The sequence below is a fragment of the Paramormyrops kingsleyae genome, chromosome 6 (assembly GCF_048594095.1).
Source record: "Paramormyrops kingsleyae isolate MSU_618 chromosome 6, PKINGS_0.4, whole genome shotgun sequence".
NCBI classification, from domain to species: domain Eukaryota; kingdom Metazoa; phylum Chordata; class Actinopteri; order Osteoglossiformes; family Mormyridae; genus Paramormyrops; species Paramormyrops kingsleyae.
In genome coordinates this window covers 6,538,050-6,557,186 of record NC_132802.1, presented here as the reverse complement: position 1 = coordinate 6,557,186, position 19,137 = coordinate 6,538,050, and the positions used below count along the sequence as shown (strand labels likewise).

Sequence of the window (19,137 nt, the reverse complement as noted above, 5' to 3'; positions counted from 1 at the left end):
CTGCCGTGCTGTGGTTCCCCGAGCCAGTGGCGATGTCACTCAGACGCTTCGAGGGTCCCGAGGTTTGTTTTCATGTCTTTCTTTTTTAGAAACTTGTGGCTTCTGACATCCGTAACCATCTATCAGCCAAGCATCCATGTTGCCATATTATCCAGAGTTGAAGAGAATTGTTTTTGGCAAGAAACACCAAAGTCTCCCCGAGACAATTCCCGCAGGTTTGGCCTGCCCCCGGCGCACCAGGCCCATCTATCTGCCCTGCGGCCTCCAATCGGCCATAATTATTTTATAATTGCCATTAGAAGACCTTAATTAGGCTACAAAAGCACTGCAAAATTGATGCTGTTTTGATTTATTTTTTTGAAGCCAAATTACTGCTTATGTTTGTGAGAGATCAGAACAAAACTACTTTCCTGCAAATTATAGGGCTGTATTTTCGTGTGTGTGTGTGTGTGTACATCCCTTCTGCCGCTCAACTGGAAAAACACGACTCGTACTTCAGTGGAATCGCTGAAATTTGTTTTCTTTTGTCCGAATCTGCTGCGGTGGCATGCAATGCAAACGGGGGCTGGTTGGGGGGGGGGGTTGAAAATGCCCTGGACATGGAATCTTGGAACTAGGCTCTTCTGGAGATGTTTTTTTTTGTGTGTGCTTACGTGATTTCCGTCCAAACACTCAGCAGGCAGCTGAATATTCATCAGGTCATTTAATTCGTTTATTTCACCTTTTTCAGAGCATTGGACATGCGGCGTACAAAGACGCTTTTGTCTGTGGATACTCTGGCAGACGCCGACGAATGACTCGTACCTGCGACGCATTTGTAGTTTGTCACTTTTTCATAAGCGGCATCGACAGGCGAAACGCCTGAAGGCCTAAAGGTCACGGCAGGAGTGTGACGGATGTCAGCTGAGTCGCCCAGCCTTTTAAAAGCCTTTTTATTCGATGACATACCCCCCTTTTTAAATTTCGCACTGTTCTGAAATGAAGTCATGTACAAGGCTGGGGGTGATTCATGTGTTTTTTTTCCCCCCACTAATATTCTAACGTTTCATCGTGTTTTCACTTGTCAGAAGCTTTTTCCGGATCAAATCAACGTACTTTACATATTACCCACTAGGTAATACAGCCGTCCGATGAGACACACATGGTCGATTCAGAGGCAGCAGGACAGTCCCACACCAAACTATGTTGAATTATCCGTCTTTTGCTTTAGCAACCATTTTGCCTTGTTATTTATTTGTTTTTATTGTTGTTATAAGGTGGACCTCGTCTAGATCTAATGTTTTTAGCCCACAACCCCCAAAATAACAGTGTCAGAAACATGCACCCCCCTCCCCGTTTGGCTGGGGCGGGGGGGGGGGGTCCTCTTTGGTCCCTGACCAGGGCTGCATTTCCATTAAGTAGATTTATCGTGATCGACCCGTCGCAGTTATGACAGATTTTTTTTCATACTCTGGAAATCATATCGCCACCCCCTGCCGGCACCCCCCACTTTGGGAGCCCCTGCTCCAGATGGACCTACGTGAATGAAGTGCCATTGTATCTATATGAGCTCCATCGTCCTATCATTTTAAACCTGTTACATGGAGCCCTGTACAGCCAGGCAGAAACATTAAAGCAGGATCTCCGTTCCTCAGAGCGTACAGTCCTGTCCACACGGACACCATGGCTTGAAGTCCAGTTTGATGAACGCCTATTTCCACTTTGGTGCAGTGCCGCTGCTGCTCTATCAGGGCCATGTTTCATCCAGGGCAGTGTTCACTGTATCTGCTCACTAAGAGCCATGGGGATCCAGTGGTTGTGGTTTTTTTTTTTATTTCTTTCGACAACCAGGGGCGGACTTAAGGGTTTGGAGTTTGTCATTGCATCATTGCATGAAGTCTGAAAGTTGGAATAATCCATTAAAGCTGGGGGTGGGGGGGGTGGGCAAATTTGTCTAATGTCTAACAAACTCTTGCTGAAAGTTCTAATAACAAATGTGTTGCTATAATCTAAATTATCATATCATATTATATCCATAAATGTAACCCTGGAAATTCTGTCTTCATGGGGCCACTGGTTTTTGGGAATTCATAATGGGAAGTCCCCCCCTGTCGACAACTTGGACGTTGGAGGGGACCCCAAAAATGCCCAGGCGAAGGCAGTGAAGGAGCGGTGTCCCCCTGTTTGGCTTCAGCCGCCTGGATTGGCTGGTTCCCGGAGGATCCCAGCTTAAGGCGCTCATGTGAATAACCCCCCTACCCACAAGCATCCAGCGTGTGGCGTGAAAGTGTGTGGAGGGGGGCGGCTTTCAGCTGCGGGCTGCCCCCGCTGGAGGTAAACTGCATAAAATAACAAACAGCAAAGAGAAGGAGACGGCGACAGTGTTCAGGCTGCGCTCGGCGGTCCTGCTGCGGCGGTCGCGCCCTGCGGTTCTCTTAGTGCGGTTCCGCTCCGCGGTTCCCCTTACAGTGAGTCACTGAGATACGAAGCCAAAGGCTTAGCTGTGCTGAGTCTGTGTGGCCAGCGTTCACAAGCCTCCATCACGTGTGACATCGGCACGCTACCTGTATCATATCAATAATATTTCAAGTTTCAAGTTTTGTCACCTGTGTTCCAAGGAACACTGCAAGATTCTTATACTACAGTTGCAGGGAAATGTAACAGAGTGCAGGAGAAAACAGTGCAATATAATAAGGAGTATAGAAATAAGTAATAAATATGTGAGATGGAAAACTGACCGAAATACAAAGAGACAAATGAACCACAGTACAGGCAAATACATGAAGATAAAGAGCAGTAGTGAAATATTAATCATAGCGTTATAATGCAACTGGGGGAGGATGCAGGTTACTGGTTTAGCGACCTGCAGGCATGGAGGTGATTTCCCATGTTCTACCAAGTATCCACGGAACTCAGTGTAAGCCAGTGAATAAATAATGAAATATCATCAGATTGCATTGTCAGTAAAGACAAGAATCGAAAGATCGATCTTTGCTGCATGGGCAAACTATGCACAGACACCAGAGGCAAACACGGGGGAACATTCTAGAAAAGCCTGAGGTAGCTGCAAAGATGAGAAACTACTACTACTACAAGCTACTGCGCATTGCAGTTTGTCCCGCCGTTAACCTCCGACAAAGCGACGGCTGACGTTTCCACAAGCTGCGCCTGTAAGCGGCTCGTGATCTGAAGATACATCATTTTAACGTACTGAAGAGCCCTTCAGGACGAATGAAAACACGGCGTGTCAGGGGCTGTGCGTGAGACGCCGCCCGCTGGACAGCCAACAACACGGACTCTGTTTCGCGAGACGGGAGGAGGGGTGGTCCGAGGTGGGAGTAGGTGCTGTAATATGGTTTGATAATCCCAGATAAATTCAGAATACAGCCATCTCTCCATCTGTCACCCCTCCCTACCCCAAATCCCGATGAATGGGCCCCAGTGAGAAGCCCCAGTATGATTCCCCATTATCACCCCTCCCCAGAACAGACTTCCACTTCATCAACAAGCCTCTCACCAGGCCGGACAGACAGTGGACACATTCTTTACCCCGTGCAGGATAAATATTGCTAAAGGCGTAATTCCACATCTCCTCCCGGGGTTTGAGTCAAGTGTCTTAGCCGAAATTTCCTGCCCGACTGAACTGTGAATTAGTGGTCAGATTTACGAGGGTGGCCCGTTGGTTACACAAAGAGGGAGATTTAACCCCTCGTGCCTTCCCAATGGCACAGAGCTTTGGGTCAAAGCAGAAAATCTTATTGGGGTTTAGATCAGCGCTCAGCTTACATGTCATTCCTGATTTATTTCAGGCACTGAATTGCATTGATAAAACTATGTTTGCGTGAGTTCTTGCATGCCTGCTTCTTTCATTTTAAACGTTTATGCATCTGTGTATGTTATAACCAATGATATTCTCTTCTCTACAGCAAATGCTCAACGACCACGACATCACATCCCAGGACAGCTGCATCAAAAAGGTTAGTTTTGTTTTGCTTTCGTTTTGATTGTTTCATTTGCTCGCCTATTCTCTGCTTCCCACTCCCTTGCTGTTTGAGTCGCTGCTGTACATCAGCAGCCCCTGTACCAACAAGCCAGCACAACCCCTCTCAGTACATGCCACCGCTAACGAGGAAAGCTAAGCATACTCCTTATCACGGAAACTTCCGGAGCTCTCTCAATATGTTTGATCACTAAGCCAGTTCCACACACACACAATAAAAAGTATCGTTTTACAGATTTCTGTAGGAGAATGATCTCAGCACCTCATCTGTATCCACAACCATAGTGATCTTCCACTGATTTTGTGAAGGAGGTCATATTGCACTGAGGTTCAGGCCCACATCCAGATTGAACCCAACACTAATGTCACCAGCTTGTTCGTCATGCCGTATCTATGGTACTGAAACAGGAGTATCTGTGGCTGAGGTCATGACAACAGCAGGACAACCCGTGGAGAACCTCTTGTTTGGATAGTCATTGTTGATAGAGCGGGATTCTGAAAAGACCTCGAGGTCGGACGTGTCTCATTGAAGTCAGAGTGGTCAGTTTATGAGGTGATAGATTTATTGAAGGGTGGGTAGTTTGTTTTTTATGGACGATGTTAAGAGGTCAAGGCAGAAAGTGAAAGAGTTTGGGTATAAACTCAATGGTCCGTGAAGGAACAATAGCGTGGCACCTGTTTGGAGGATCAGCATTGGCAGTCAGCGGAATCATCCGGACCATCTGTGACGCCGTTGCCAAAATGAACCGTATGAATTCACAAAGCTGTGGTTAGCCATTACAGGAAGTTTGCTTGCTTCTTGCCACAATTCTGCAAGTGTGCCAGCGATGGGGTGTGACTCGGAGGGAGAAAAAAAACGAGTCTCGACACTTAGACTCAGGGTAGTACAGGAGTCACACGATGCATTAAAAAGCGAGTCTCGGCTCTTATAGACACGGTGGCACAGGAGTCACATGATGAATTAAAAAGCGAGTCTCGGCTCTTATAGACACGGTGGCACAGGAGTCACATGATGCATTAAAAAGCGAGTCTCGGCTCTTATAGACACGGTGGCACAGGAGTCACATGATGCATTAAAAAGCGAGTCTCGGCTCTTATAGACAGGGTGGTACAGGAGTTACATGGTGCATTAAAAAGCGAGTCTCGGCTCTTATAGACACGGTGGCACAGGAGTCACATGATGAATTAAAAAGCGAGTCTCGGCTCTTATAGACACGGTGGCACAGGAGTCACATGATGCATTAAAAAGCGAGTCTCGGCTCTTATAGACAGGGTGGTACAGGAGTTACATGGTGCATTAAAAAGCGAGTCTCGGCTCTTATAGACACGGTGGCACAGGAGTCACACGATGCATTAAAAAGCGAGTCTCGACTCTTATAGACAGGGTGGTACAGGAGTCACATGATGCATTAAAAAGCGAGTCTCGGCTCTTATAGACAGGGTGGCACAGGAGTCACATGATGCATTAAAAAGCGAGTCTCGGCTCTTATAGACAGGGTGGCACAGGAGTCACACGATGCATTAAAAAGCGAGTCTCGGATCTTATAGACAGGGTGGCACGGGGGTCACATGATATATTAAATGTCCGTTTGGTAATTGTTACGCACATGAATGCTATTACCATTTATTACAGGAATACATCATTCGTAGGCAGGCACCTCTGACCACTGAGAACACATGAGATATTTATCCCTGTAGGGTTACAGTTTATTTACTTATGAACTGATGACTCAAAACGTCACATTTAAAGGTGGGCTATGACATTTAGGAGGTAACAGAGTAACTAAGGGTCTGGCCTCCCCCAGTCTCACAGTGATAGTTCGTTCTTGAAGCCCAGGGAAGACATGGTGTCTCACACTGTATGATTTATACTGCACCTTACTGCTTTATAATGAATACACTCATGTCTATGAGCCTGCCTGCTTTGTGTGGCCTGGGTCACGATAACCAGGCTGTTCAGATACTCCCTGGAATGGAATCCTAACTATACAGAACAATTAGAGCGAGCTGAGATTTGGATGGCATCCTTACTGACTGCATGAAAACAAAAGCTCATAGTGAAGCTTCCCATTGTCTTATAGAATCCTATCTTCATAAGTCTAAGCAAAGTCCCTCTATGACTCAGTATTATTACGATTGTAGCTAATTTCTGAAGTTCTTTTCAATAACACTGGAAATTCATAAAATTATTCACGAAGTACGATGGTCACAAATTGAATCAACTAGTCCTGTAGCCCAGTATTCCCCCACCCGGTCCTCGGGGCCCACAGACAGTCCACATTTTTGCTCCCTCCCAGCTGTCTGCCAGACTCTGCACATTTCTTGCTCCACAAAAACGTTCCGCTGTCTGTGGGTCCCTGAGGACTGGACTGGGAAGCAGTGCCGTAGCCCGTGTATTCATCTGATACCCCCCCGCAATGAAAGGAAGGCCTGTCCATACCTTTCCTGGTGATACCCTTCCTCCCACTGGCCTGTGAACCTAAAATGTAGCAGTCAGGATTCCTATCACTATCCTCACAGTGGGCGCCCCAAAGGGTCGTCCCCCATTGACCTTTGACCTTCAACCTCAGTGGCGCTCAGGTGGCCGTGCCGGCTCTGGGGATGCCCTGTAGGGTCTGCCCAGAGAGCGCTTCTCATTTCCAGCCTCTGACATGACAACATCCTCATCACTCTCCTCACCAAGGTGAATTTGAGGGAAATGGGCGGGGGGTCAGGGGGAGGGGGGGGATGAGGAGGGCATGAGAGCCCCCACCGGAGTGTCCTCTGTTTACTCACAGGGAATGGCCCCAAGCAGGAAAATCATCTGTGGGCGATAATCTATAGCATTATCTATCCGTCTCTCTATCTATCTACCTATCTATCATTCTCCAACCTCTCCCCAGAGAGCCATTTGAGGAACTCCTAATAAAAAGACCTTCCAGAAAGTCTTTGGGGGGGATAAAGAGCCTCGTTAAAGGCTGCCGTCAAAGAATGGGGGGGGGGGGGGGGCATTGTCGCAGCTCAAAAGCCTTCTTATCGAAATCCGGGAGGATAGATGTCCGTGAGGCGGGTGATCCGTGTATTTATTCTTCGGGGCTATTGCGGGAGCGTGCCGTTATTCTCACACCGCCAGCAGGAGGCGGCGATAACGTGGCCTATCGGTGCTTCCGGAGATCGGATCAGCGGCGTGGTGGGTGCGACGCTGCATGTGTGTGCCAGCTCTGTCCCTCCTTATCTTCCCTGCCTGAGAGCCCCCCCCCCGCCTCCCGGCTTGGCGTAATCCGCAGTCAGCGGGAGCCGTCATCCAGAGACTCCCAATTGGATAAATCTCTCTCTCACTCAGGTTATCGAGACTCCTCTTGCCTAGGTGATGCTGCCCCTCCGCTGCCGTGACAATTACACTGTCCAATCACAGGGCTTTAATTACATCCGTTTGTCCCATATTTTGTGCATACTTACATTTTGGTTTCATATCGAGATGTGCCTTAATATCCTGTCAGTCTCCAGCCGTCATCCTTCTCTTTCCTCTTAAGGCTGTGACTCAGCTGCGCGGCGGTAATGAGAAAGAGATAAATGACGAGATCATCGGCGTGGAGTCGCCGCCGGTTTGTCGAAGCCGCCCCGCCGTGCCAAGTTATTAACGACACGCCGCTGGTGCTAGAGCCCTCCCGGGAGCGGGGGGGTGGGCCTTCGTGGCAGACAACGCCAAGCAGGGGGTCCCGGCCGGGTCCGCAGGGTGCCGGCCGGGATGGCGGCGTTGGTTTAGCGGGAGACACACGGAGCCTGAAATTTATGAAGGTTATTATGGGACAGAAAGCATTACAGGTCACAGAAAAGCAATTTGGGCCCCAGGGCAACACTGTTTAAATGTGATGATTGATTGATAATTATGATAATTTGTTTGAAATTATTATATGGATATTATAATCACCGGCAGCCCTCCACACAGCAGTGCGCCTGCCCTCCATAATGTGGGCCATCAGAAATGCCCCGTGGTCATTTGGTGTGGGGCTGGGAGGGAGGGCAGGGTGATGTTAGTGGGCCCCCCCCCGGTCTGTTCCCGAGGGGTGGTGGGCACTGATGAATGATGGCCCAGAGGAGCTGGAAATCAGAGCAGAATAAACAGGGGCGGCTGTTAACTATCTGTAGCGGGGCAATTATGTGCAGGGGCCAAGCTGCCCCGGGGCAGGAATCGGACCTGAAAGAATGCAGGACCTTGTAGCCCGGTAGCCCCCCCCCCCTTCCCCGATGCAGGGCTGGACTCCTCTGCTCTCCTTCTCTCATTTTTCTGTGCTGTCCCTGTCCCACGATGCTCTGCTCTGTTCACCTAGGTATACCTCACAGAAAGTGCCGGTAGGTTCTCTGGAACTCGTTTCCATTCAGCTCTGTAACGTTCTGGATCCATGAGCCAAGAAAAGACCAAAAACTCAGACTGCTTTAGGCACCTGGCAACAGCAGCAGCGACATTCGCTCAGACCTGAACCCGAGGCATCATAACCAGGATGAAATATGATTGGCTGTGAGCCCACACCTCATGCTGACTCGTCCCAAGCGTCGCACGGGCAACCATGTCTCATTAAACGCAACGTGAAAGAGCGACATACCTCTTCCGACTGCCTGACATCCAGCGATTTTAACAATTTAGAGATTGCTTTGAGTGAAAGCGGACAAGAAGCGCCCATTGGTCCCCAACGTAATGTAAACCTAATCCACACACATACACGCGCACACACTTTCTAACGGGATGGTCTGTAATATCACATGTGATCTGTGGGAACTATTCCACCCTAGAGGGGGGGAAAGGTCAAAGATTGTACGGTGTGGCCCCCACGGCCCCCAGAAGGCCACAGGACGGGCTGGGACTCGATGTGCGATCTGCAGATGTGCCAGCACAGAGGCGGTCTGTCCGCGACCCGGTGGCATCAGCGCTGGGGCCACACTCATCACGAGGGGGAGAGGACAGAATCTCATCTGTGGAGGAGAGTGTCTGGAATGTATGTGGGAGAGAGAAAGACCAGTGGAGGGGGCGACCGGGCAGCAGGAACAGTGCAGTGCGGCTGTCGTGTCCTGCGTCAGCTCCGGCCTGCTGCTTTCTCATCGTCCCACGCTGGACGGACGATTCTGCTTCGTAGAAGCGCAAACAATGGCCGGCTCTGTCACACACGAGTGTCGTCCTTATGATGTGCCTGTCCCCCTCTCTGTCCCCCTCTCTCTCTCTCTCTCTCTCTCTCTATCCCTCCTCCTCGTCTCCGTGGCACCCGTAAAGGGAGCAGGAGTCCATTAATTCAGACTTTCTGAATGAAAACGGAGCCTGGCCAGTCATCAGGGATAATGACATGTTTGCTGCAGTTGCCAGGGAAACCAGACATTCTGAAAGAAGTTAGCTGGTGGGGAGGTGGGCCGCCTCCTTCCCAGCAAGGCAGGGTGACACCCAGGCTTAACGGGACCGCGTGAGTCGGCGCCCCTTGTCTGCGTGAGGTTTCTCTGCACTTGAGGCCTTCCGGCACCAGGGGGAGTTCTTCTCTCTTCAGCCCACATGCTGGCTCGTCGCATGCCTGATGCAGCGCGGGGCGCGGGGCGCGGGTGGGTGTTTTACGAGCGCGCCTCGCGTGGCGAGAGCCGAGGCCGGCGGAGGCGCACTCAGACACACCTGGCCGGCCCCGGACGGCAGGTCCAGCTCTTGGGGAGCCCAGCAGCTTTCATTATTCTGTTCTCCTGTGGCGAGACACTCCTGGATAGTATAAAAAGAATGGGGGGTACAGACAGAGAGAGAGAAAGAGAGAAGGGAGACTTCGAGAGGGAGAGAGGGACAGGGGAGAGAGAGGGAGAGTGTGAGGGAGAGAGAGAAACTCAGAGAGAGACAAAGCGAGAGCCCCTGTCCGCCCCCCTGTTCTGACCTCCCCGCCCCGCAATCCTGAGGCATGCCAAAATGCCCAGGAGAGGGGTGCTGCCAGCCGGCTCCTGTCCGCGGTGGAGACAAGTCCCATCTGGGGAGCCCAGGCACCCCCCCACCCCCCCCGGCCGTAGGCAGAGGTCATGTGAACGAAAACCCTCGACTCTGCCACCCCCATGGTATCCCATGCAAACCTTGAATATTTTCAGCAGACAAAACATTGGAGGGGGGGTGGGGGGGGGGGCGGCAGCTGACGTGGCCCTAATAAGAGGATGCCTCCGCAGTCTGCTCTCTGCCCCCGACGGGGCACAAACCGCCCCGCACGAGGGCAAAGAGCGCCGCATTTTTGTACGTTTTTTTTCTGTGCCCTGAAATTCAAAACCTGCACTTCCAACCCCTGAGTGACACGCAGCAAAGCTCATTAAAAACCCAAACGCTCACTAGACACAACCCAAGCCAATGAAAAGCAGCGTCCCAGCTGGGCAAATCCTGCCCGAAACATAAATCTGAACCACGGCGTCTCGGCATCTACGCACGGTGTTATCCGCCGGCCCCTAATGCACTCCTGCCGTTCCTCACTGCCCGTGTCTGCCTTTTGCTGCGGCCAATCAAACGACTCCTACACGATTTTTTATGTGCCCCGCCCCCACCTTTTTTAAAGCAACCTTGACTTCCTGTCACCTCTGCTGCCCTCCGGAAGGCCCTGCATTCCCGCCGCCAGACGTGCCGCGGATCCCTCCGTACATCCCATTCTTCCGGAACTCCCCAGGCTGCCGGATCTGGAGAGGGGCAGCCCAGAGGGACAGTGACTGTGCCTTTAAAACTCATGATGGCACTTAAAAATCTTAAGAATCTTGAAAAAGTTAACAAGCGAACGGGCAGTCTGGACTTTCACAGACTCGGTTGTGGGATCCGGCTGCGGTTCCGCCCCAGGCCACACAGTGGCGGTCAGCTTCGCAGATGGCGCTCGCCGCTGCGTGCCTTATCTCGCAGGTAGCGCTGTGAGAATCGCCCCACCTGGACCAAGCTTGCGTAATATCTGAGCATATAAGCCAGGCCATCGCTCATCCCTTTGACAGGCCTGTCCTCACTGTCAGCGGCCATTGACACGCCAAATCCCGCTTTTGTTCGTCATGCGTGTGCGTGTCGCGTCCCCCCCGAGCTCGGTCACGTGACTCCTGACCCTGGTTTGCACTGCTGGAGGTGTAGCTTTCAGGTTTTGCTGGTGGGAGGGGTTCGGTATAACACAATGGCCTACATGAAAGCCCTCCCCCCAATCGAGCTGTTCGCCAAAAATCGATCGAGTTTTGCTAGAAATCGCAACCCAGTGTCAGAGACTCTCGGGGACCACGTGTGTTCGGGGAGGCAACGGGGCAGACCTCGTCAAAGAGCCTGCATTCCTTTTGTGCCACCCCCCCCCCGCACAAAATACCTAAGTACTCAGGATGAACCCAGAGATTCACCTTAAATTTATTTGCTTTTACGCTTTCTTCTTATGCTCAGTTTGAACGGCTATATCAACAGTTGGTCCTCTTGGGTAAATAGATTCTGCCCACTCCATGACGCACAAACCCCGTCCCCCCCCCACCCGGGCTTGGGCTTAGCAGGCTACAGCACTTCCTGCGTTCAGCTAAACACGGCGGGCCGACGTGACCATAGCGTGGCCTCTCCGTCTCGCTCCATCTCGTCTGGAACGGCACTGAGAGAAGCCCCATGGTCCGTACCGTGCTATAGCACTCGCACCGACGTTGAGAGGGAGGACTCCAGATGTGGGGGGGGGGGGGGGAGACTGACATCTGGGCTACACATGCGAGGGGCTTCACCACGGCTGGAATAATCCCTGGGTCACTCACCGCCATGCCTCTCTGCTAATTCACACCCTGAACCCCCCCCGACCAAGAAAACACAGAGGAAAGTGCTCCTCTCTGAATACGGCGTCGCACATAAAGAGAACAGTGAGGTGAATATAAACATCGATGCCCCGGGAATCTGCAAGGATCTCAGAGGCCCCCTGCCCCCCCTGCTGGGGGGGTGGCGGGGGGGGGGGGGGGGGGTTGATGGGACAGTAGCTGATCTGAGTGTGATACATAAGAGACACACTAAACTTCCCAAAAAAACACACAGGCTCGGCCCAAATAATTAACCCTAAATCTCAAGATTTTAATTGTCACATGCAGTTTTACTGCTACAGCCTGCAGTGGTACGAATATCTGGCTCGTGCCTGTGACTTGGCTCAAGAAGGGACAGTATAGATAAATGATATTATAGAGAAGGGACAGTATAGATAAATTATTTTATATAATTAAGTACTAAAAAAAATTGTGGTGGGACAAATAGACGATACGTAAAAGGATGTGTATAAAATACTATTCTAAATAATTACCAGCCAGACTCCAGTCAAAAACAACATTGTGTGGGCATCAAGGGCATCGAGTGCATCGAGGGCGTCCAGGGCAACGCGGTGACAATCGGACGGCTCGCGCCAGCACCCTGCATGGACACAAGTGGCCGGTAGTGAAAGAGCAGGCTGGCTATCGGATTTATCCGGAGATCAGATCTCAGGAAGATGCTTAGCAAGGGTCGTTGATCTTTATCTGTCTAAACGAGAAAACACTCAGAGGGTAACGTCAGGGAATAATGGCCACCCTTCATTTCATTGACCCCAAAGGGGTGCTTGTTTTTTGTTTATTTGTTAGATAGTTAAATTATGTTCTTGTTCAGTTGGAGGGAAAAAAAAATCTTTCTTGTCAATCTTATTTTTAATTTTTAATAGTCCAGTGCTTCTTGAAAGGTTTTTAAAATTTATTTCCCCGAGTAAGAGAACAGAGGAGGCTTATTGGAGAGAAAAAGAAGGAGAAGAAATCTCTGTGGAAACAATGGACCACGCGGAACGGACAAGCAAATACGCTCAGGGGGGGTTAGTAAAAATCACAAGTGCCTCTAAGCTTGTGCAAATTGCAGCCTGATGCAGACAAGTTAATAAAACAAGGATTTCCAGCCCCCCCCCCCTCCCTCTCCCCACTGAAGGTTTCAGGGTTTTAATCTTCATTACAGCGCATTACCCCTTAGCACAGGCCGGGGTGCCGCCTGGCACCATCAGACCCCCCCTCGCCCGGCCAAATGAACTGTTAAATAACTCCATCTAATCCGCAGACGTGAAACAATAGGTGTTTGGGATGTCTATTTTCCATCCATCAATCATGCTTTCGGGCTTAAAGATTTATCATTAATTACAAGACAGGGAGAAGTTCCAGCCAGGTCGGGAGGGTCCCTGGAGTGGCGCTAAGCCAGCCTCGCGCTCAGGCGTACGCTGTACGCTAACGGGGACGCATTTCTGGAATCTTCTTCAAAGCACCTGTTCGCCTGCTCACCCTGAAAATGTGCCGTGTTAAGAATGTGTGACCCGCTAGGATTCTGTGTCCTGGTGACAGGAAAACATTGCTGAAAGTCCTCCGGCGGTGCTCACTTCACGGGAACATCTGTGTCGTTTTAGCATTCCATCGATAAGTACAATGCAGGGATTACGTATCGCGTGCTGATGTACCCCACGCTCTGTGGGTGCAGGCGATGCATAATGCTGCACCGATTTGCAGAGTGGGTGGGGTACACTGACATGACCCCACGCCAGGCGTGCAGGTGAGGCTCCCTCTTGGAGTAGCGGGCCCGCTAACAGCCTCCATTTAGCATGCTAACGAGGAGCAAGCGGATGGTCTCCTCCGCCTGGATATCCACGTAATTAGGATAATTAAAGAGGGAAGCTAATTGAGTAAACAAGCCGTAAGCCTGTCACCCCTAATTAAGCGATTACAAGGTAGAGCGGGCCGGGGTGGCGAGGGTAATTAACACGCGCTTATTGAGACGAGTGTTAGACATGGGAATTATCTGATGGAGAAACAATGATTAGCTGGAGCTGGGGGGGGTGTTGAAGGGTAGCAGTGGTGGGAGGGGTGGGGGGGCACGGGAACGGCACGGGCCCCGGGACCCCTCAGCCAGGACCCCACGCAGCGCGTCGTGTTATTGTGTTAACTCGCGCCCAGTAATCCTTCAACTGAAAGCGGGATCCCGTCACAGAGTTCCCACGGTGCTGAGAAACGGGGCCTCTGCAAGCCAGCGTGCCTCGGGAAGATGGGAAGGCGGGCTCCGGGAACGCCGGCAGGCCCAAGGAAGGCAGGCAGGCGGGCTCCGGGAACGCCGGCAGGCCCAAGGAAGGCAGGCAGGCGGGCTCCGGGAACGCCGGCAGGCCCAAGGAAGGCAGGCAGGCGGGCTCCGGTAGTGTTGTAGTTCTCGAGACCGGTCTTGGTCTCGAGACCAATTTTTTTGTGGTCTCGGTCTTGTCTTGGTCTCGACTCTATTTGGTCTCGGTCTTGTCTTGGTCTCGACTCTATTTGGTCTCGGTCTTGTCTTGGTCTCGGACATAGCGGTCTCGATGGGATGGGGAAAAAAAGAGAAAACTGCACATCCTCACAGAACAGTATCATTATTTATTACGCGCCTCAATTCAAATGCAACCAGTCAGATGCATCCATTTCAAAAACGTTACATTTTATACATTTTCTCCATGGACACTGCCAGTGCTTCACAGTCCACAAACATCATACACATCGTATCATACATCAGCAAAAAAATGTCCGCGAAGTCTATAGCATAGTTATAATTCAAATAAATTAGGTATTTTACATTGATTAGAAAGCACGGTCTTGGAGGTGCAAGTCAATCTGGAGGCTCATTCTCTTCAATTCAAAGCAAAGGATCATTACATAGCTGTATTCATAGCTTACCCGAGGCCTCTGTCCCTCGTATAAGAGACTTAATATGAACATCTTTCTGGTACATCCCATCTCTTTCCCTTGACGAGGTCTGATAAAATGGTTATAGGAGAGGATTGCTGAGAATATTATTTTCCATCAGGTCTCGTAACTATGACAAATCTGGGAGATTTTAAATGAGAGACATATGGACATACGGACAATATAATTGAAAAGATAACATGAATTTGATTTAACGAGTAATGACACTTTACAGCAATGCCTTTTTTCTCTACAGTTGATCTGGGTAATGTGATGTCGATTCTAGCCCTAGTCTGTTTTCGGTCTTGGTCTCTACCAGTCTTGGTCTTGGTCTCGCCTTAGTGTGTCTTGGTCTTGGTCTTGGTCTTGGACTTGGTCTTGGTCTTGGTACCCTCAAGTCTCGGCAGTGTCTTGGTCTTGATACCCTCCGGTCTCGGCAATGTCTTGGTCTCGGTTTAGGCGGTCTTGACTACAACACTAGGCTCCGGGAACGCCGGCAGGCCCAAGGAAGGCAGGCAGGCGGGCTCCGGGAACGCCGGCAGGCCCAAGGAAGGCAGGCAGGCGGGCTCCGGGAACGCCGGCAGGCCCAAGGAAGGCAGGCGGGCGGGCTCCGGGACCGCCGGCAGGCCCAAGGAAGGCAGGCAGGCGGGCTCCGGGAACGCAGGCAGGCCAAGGAAGGCAGGCAGGTGGGCTCCGGGAACGCAGGCAGGCCAAGGAAGGCAGGCAGGCGGGCTCCGGGAACGCAGGCAGGCAAGCTTGAGGAAGGCAGGCCCAAGGAAGGCAGGCCCAAGGAAGGCAGGCAGGTGGGCCCCAAGAAGGCAGGCCCCTGAGAGGCAGGCAGGCAGGCAGGTTCCAGGAAGGTGGTCCCCTGGAAGGTGGGCAGGTGGGCCGCAGGAAGGCTGCTGGATGCCTGGCTTGCACCCCCTCGCAGCTCTCTCTCCTGCCCCTTTTGTCCCGTCGCCTCCCCTGGTCTCCAGGCCACAGCGCGCCAGTGCTGCTTCATCCGCATTGTGGGCAGCCACTGGCGTTACGTAACCTGAGAAAACAACCTTAACAGCGTATTTAAAAGATATTACCCAAAAAACGCTGATTGCTTCCTAGTTATAAATGTGTTCTAAAATGTTATTTTTTCAATAAAATGTAGACTAGGACTCAAACCAAACTCTCAAAAATATAGAAAATAGCGGCATTTTGTGGGCAAAAGCCTCTTCAGCATGCATATTTCCCACACAAATATAAAGTCAGGTTTCTGTTATATCCTTTGATAGCGATACTTTTTCTGCCTTGATTATGTTGAGTGATTCATCCATTTTCCTCTAATCACCACACGTTGGGCGCCTCAGCTTCGCACGGGAAAAAAAACACAATCAAATTAAAAAGTGCATTAATTAAAAAGTGCTCTGAGCACAAATATAATTTTTGCCTAGATTTGCAACCGGATTATAATAATGCGAGGCTAATACTGGGGCGGGGGGGTTATCCGACTTTTTTATTGTAAATTTGATTTAAGATTCTGCCATTATGGCCACACATGCTTGGCAAACATGACTTCATAGCGGGTGATTTGTGTCAAGTATTTCTGAAATAGCGCATAAATGAATTAGCAATAAAATGGACTTAGCCCTGGTGGTGGGGGTGCCCATTATTGCAACCCTAATCACTAAAGAGATGCCATTCACTTGCCTTAAGAAGTTGCATTTTTCCCTGCTTGCCGGCCACCCGATTTCATAAAGTAACATATTTCTAATGAGAGGTCTCTGCTTGAGCTGAAAATCCCTGAAGGTTTCTGTAGATTTTAGCTTTGATTACCGCTGGCAACGGGCTCTTAGCGGACGCCGGAAACGGAGTCCTGGGTGAAAGGGCCACAGCATGCCGTATCCTTTGAAATTGCGATGGGGGGGTGGGGGCTGGGGGCGGAGGGGGGTTCTCCATCGCATTTAGTACATTTAATCAGCTCAGACTTTTGATAGTCAAACAATAGCTAATTACAGTAGCACCTGCCCACGAGGTCGGGGCAGATCGTTGTTAATGAGGACTCTTGTGATAAAGCATCTTTTTCTGGAATATATTAAAACTGCAGGAATACCCCACGCGGACTCCAAGCCCCACACTCACATTTATTTTTCACAGGAGGATGATTGACGGAGTTAATGGGGGGGTAGGGTGGGGGGGGGGGGTAGTGGGTTTAGACGTCGATTCCTTCTGCGGAGCTTGTGAAAATTATATATATTTCCATTCGGAAATGAGGGGCAGAATGGAACACGACTGTTTGGCTGCTGTTATTTTTTGTTGTTTTTTTTCTCATTTTGAAACTCTCAATTTGGTTGCTTTTTAAGATAGGATATTTGTGCCTTGTGCCATTGTCACTAGTTTTGGGGTGTCGGGTGAATGTTCGTTGACAAGAAAACATGTTTTTTTATTAAGTGCAATTTTTTTTGATGAAAATCTCCTCTGGTGTTTGGGTCAGGTTGTAAGGCCCCTGCTCGTCCATAGGTCAGTGACGAGTTTGTCTGATAGGGCCAGCCCTCTTTCTGACGGGGTCTGGGGCTCTGCCATCCCAGGCCTCTTCATCTTCGCCTTTACTGAATATTGGCGAATGTTAGCAGAAATTAGCAGAAGTTAGCGGACATTAGCAGATGTTAGCGGATGTTAACAGACGTTAGCGGACATTAGCAGATGCTAGCGGATGCTAGCAGACATTACTGGACAGTAGCAGACGTTAGCGGACATTAGCAGATGTTAGTGGACATTAGCAGATGTTAGCGGATGATAGCAGACATTACTGGACAGTAGCAGATGTTAGTGGACGTTAGCAGGGACACAAACTGAGAACAGGACAGGCCGGGCAGGCAAGCTCCCGAGGCCCCGTCAGTCAAGATGTTGTTAGAGATAAAAAATGACTCCTGTCCTTTCTGCTGTTCTCCTTCCCATTCTCCACCTCTGCCCCTAGGGCATGGGGGCGGTGGTGGTGGTTGTGGGGGTGATAATGAGACGAGGAGAATGAGGCCATTAAAGGACAATTTGATAGTTTGCACGCCACGTCCGGAGCCCTGAAAGAAGCTTGGCCCGGTGCAGCGGGGGCGGCCGGGCAGGACTTCAAAGCCGTCTTCAAAATGGCCGCCACAGTGCCGGTCATGGTGTCCGTCTTCCCGTTAGCCTGTGCGGGAGTATATGAAGTGTTAGCGTCAGATCTCCTGTGAGATATTAACTCGCCCCTACCTCTGTCAGCTGCACCCGCCGCTTTCATTTCTTTATGGTTCATTTATTTGACCTCGAGCCCCTCGGCTCCCCCCAGCTCGCGCAGTAATCTACCTCCCCCCCCTGCCACCGCCCCCGCCACCCCGCTATCAGTAACCATGTTTGCTGTAGCCAATCACTTTGATTGATCATGGGCCCAGGCCACAGGTTTGCAATCAGCTGGGCTGGGCTGCTGCACCCCCCCCACCCCGCGGGATTTCCCCACAGGCCGCGCGGGCGTGACAGCGCCATAAACTGGCCATTCATCAAAGTGTCCCCCTGGCGGACGGCGTATCGGGACTCCCCCAGGGTGGCGGCGAAGTCATTCCCACTCTGGCCAGCGGGGAGATGAGCCTCCTTACAGTTGCTGCTGGAGGTCTCGCGTCGGGGGGACAGGGGGCAGGTTTCCTCCCCTTTTTAAACAAAACAAAAGCACTTTTTTTAAATGCTCTTAACAATAACTTTGGCCCCCTGCCCCCCCCCCCCACCCGCTTTGTTTTTCCGCCGTCCTTGGCGAAGGAGCCGGCATCCATATTCCTTTTCAGCCCCCCAGTGGTGCACAGCATGGGCTGGACCAGTGAAACCCAACCGCACCGGCCGGTCCGAGGGCAGGCGTTGCCACGGGGACGCCCGTGTTTTCCTGTCAGGAGGTCACATGACCTGATGGCTGCCATTTTGTCGCCCTGACTGCGAGGACGCGTTGCAAGGCGGGAACATGGAGGCAGTGCTGCGTTGGTATAGGACCCCCCACCCGAACACCTATCCACGCATGTTCCAGTGGCCTGCTGTGCCCCCCTCCCAGCCCCCGGGAATGTGGTCCTGTGCTCAGAGCCTACTGGGGGGCCCCCGCGTTTCACGGTGCACAGGTCACTGGTGATAATAAAAGAGATATTCAGGCAGACACGTCGCGGGTGGGAGGGGGGGGGGGGGGTTCACTTCCAGAGTACCATATCAGCAGGTTATTTAAAACTCGCTTTCCCCTGGCAGCGGTGGGGGGGCATTAATCCGCCACCGCCATCACACTGGGGGCCCTGTAGTCCAGACAAAAGGGCCTCTTCTGACCGGATCGGCAGAACCAGTCACATATCACCATTCCTCTTCGCCGAGCAGGCGATACGTAATCTGCGCCGATGCCCAAACTGCGGCGGCCGTGTCCGCGATAGCGTGACAGACGGCAGACTGTGCTGGGCCAGGGCAGCAGGGGCGCTGGAGTTCCCGGTTCGAGCCCGGGTGCCAGAAAGGCGCTCGCGGCTCTGATTAAG

The 19,137-nt window shown here is 51.3% G+C and overlaps 1 protein-coding gene across 6 annotated transcripts in view; it reads left to right on the top strand.

The window, feature by feature from the left end:
- prdm16 (PR domain containing 16) overlaps positions 1 to 19,137 on the top strand; it is a 170,305-nt gene that overhangs the window by 79,915 nt on the left and 71,253 nt on the right. For all 6 annotated transcript variants that reach the window (XM_023841555.2, XM_023841550.2, XM_023841549.2 and 3 more), the window contains exon 3: positions 3,906 to 3,956. In XM_023841555.2, coding sequence (XP_023697323.2) covers positions 3,906 to 3,956 — 51 coding nt within the window. The remainder of the gene's footprint in view (positions 1 to 3,905; positions 3,957 to 19,137) is intronic.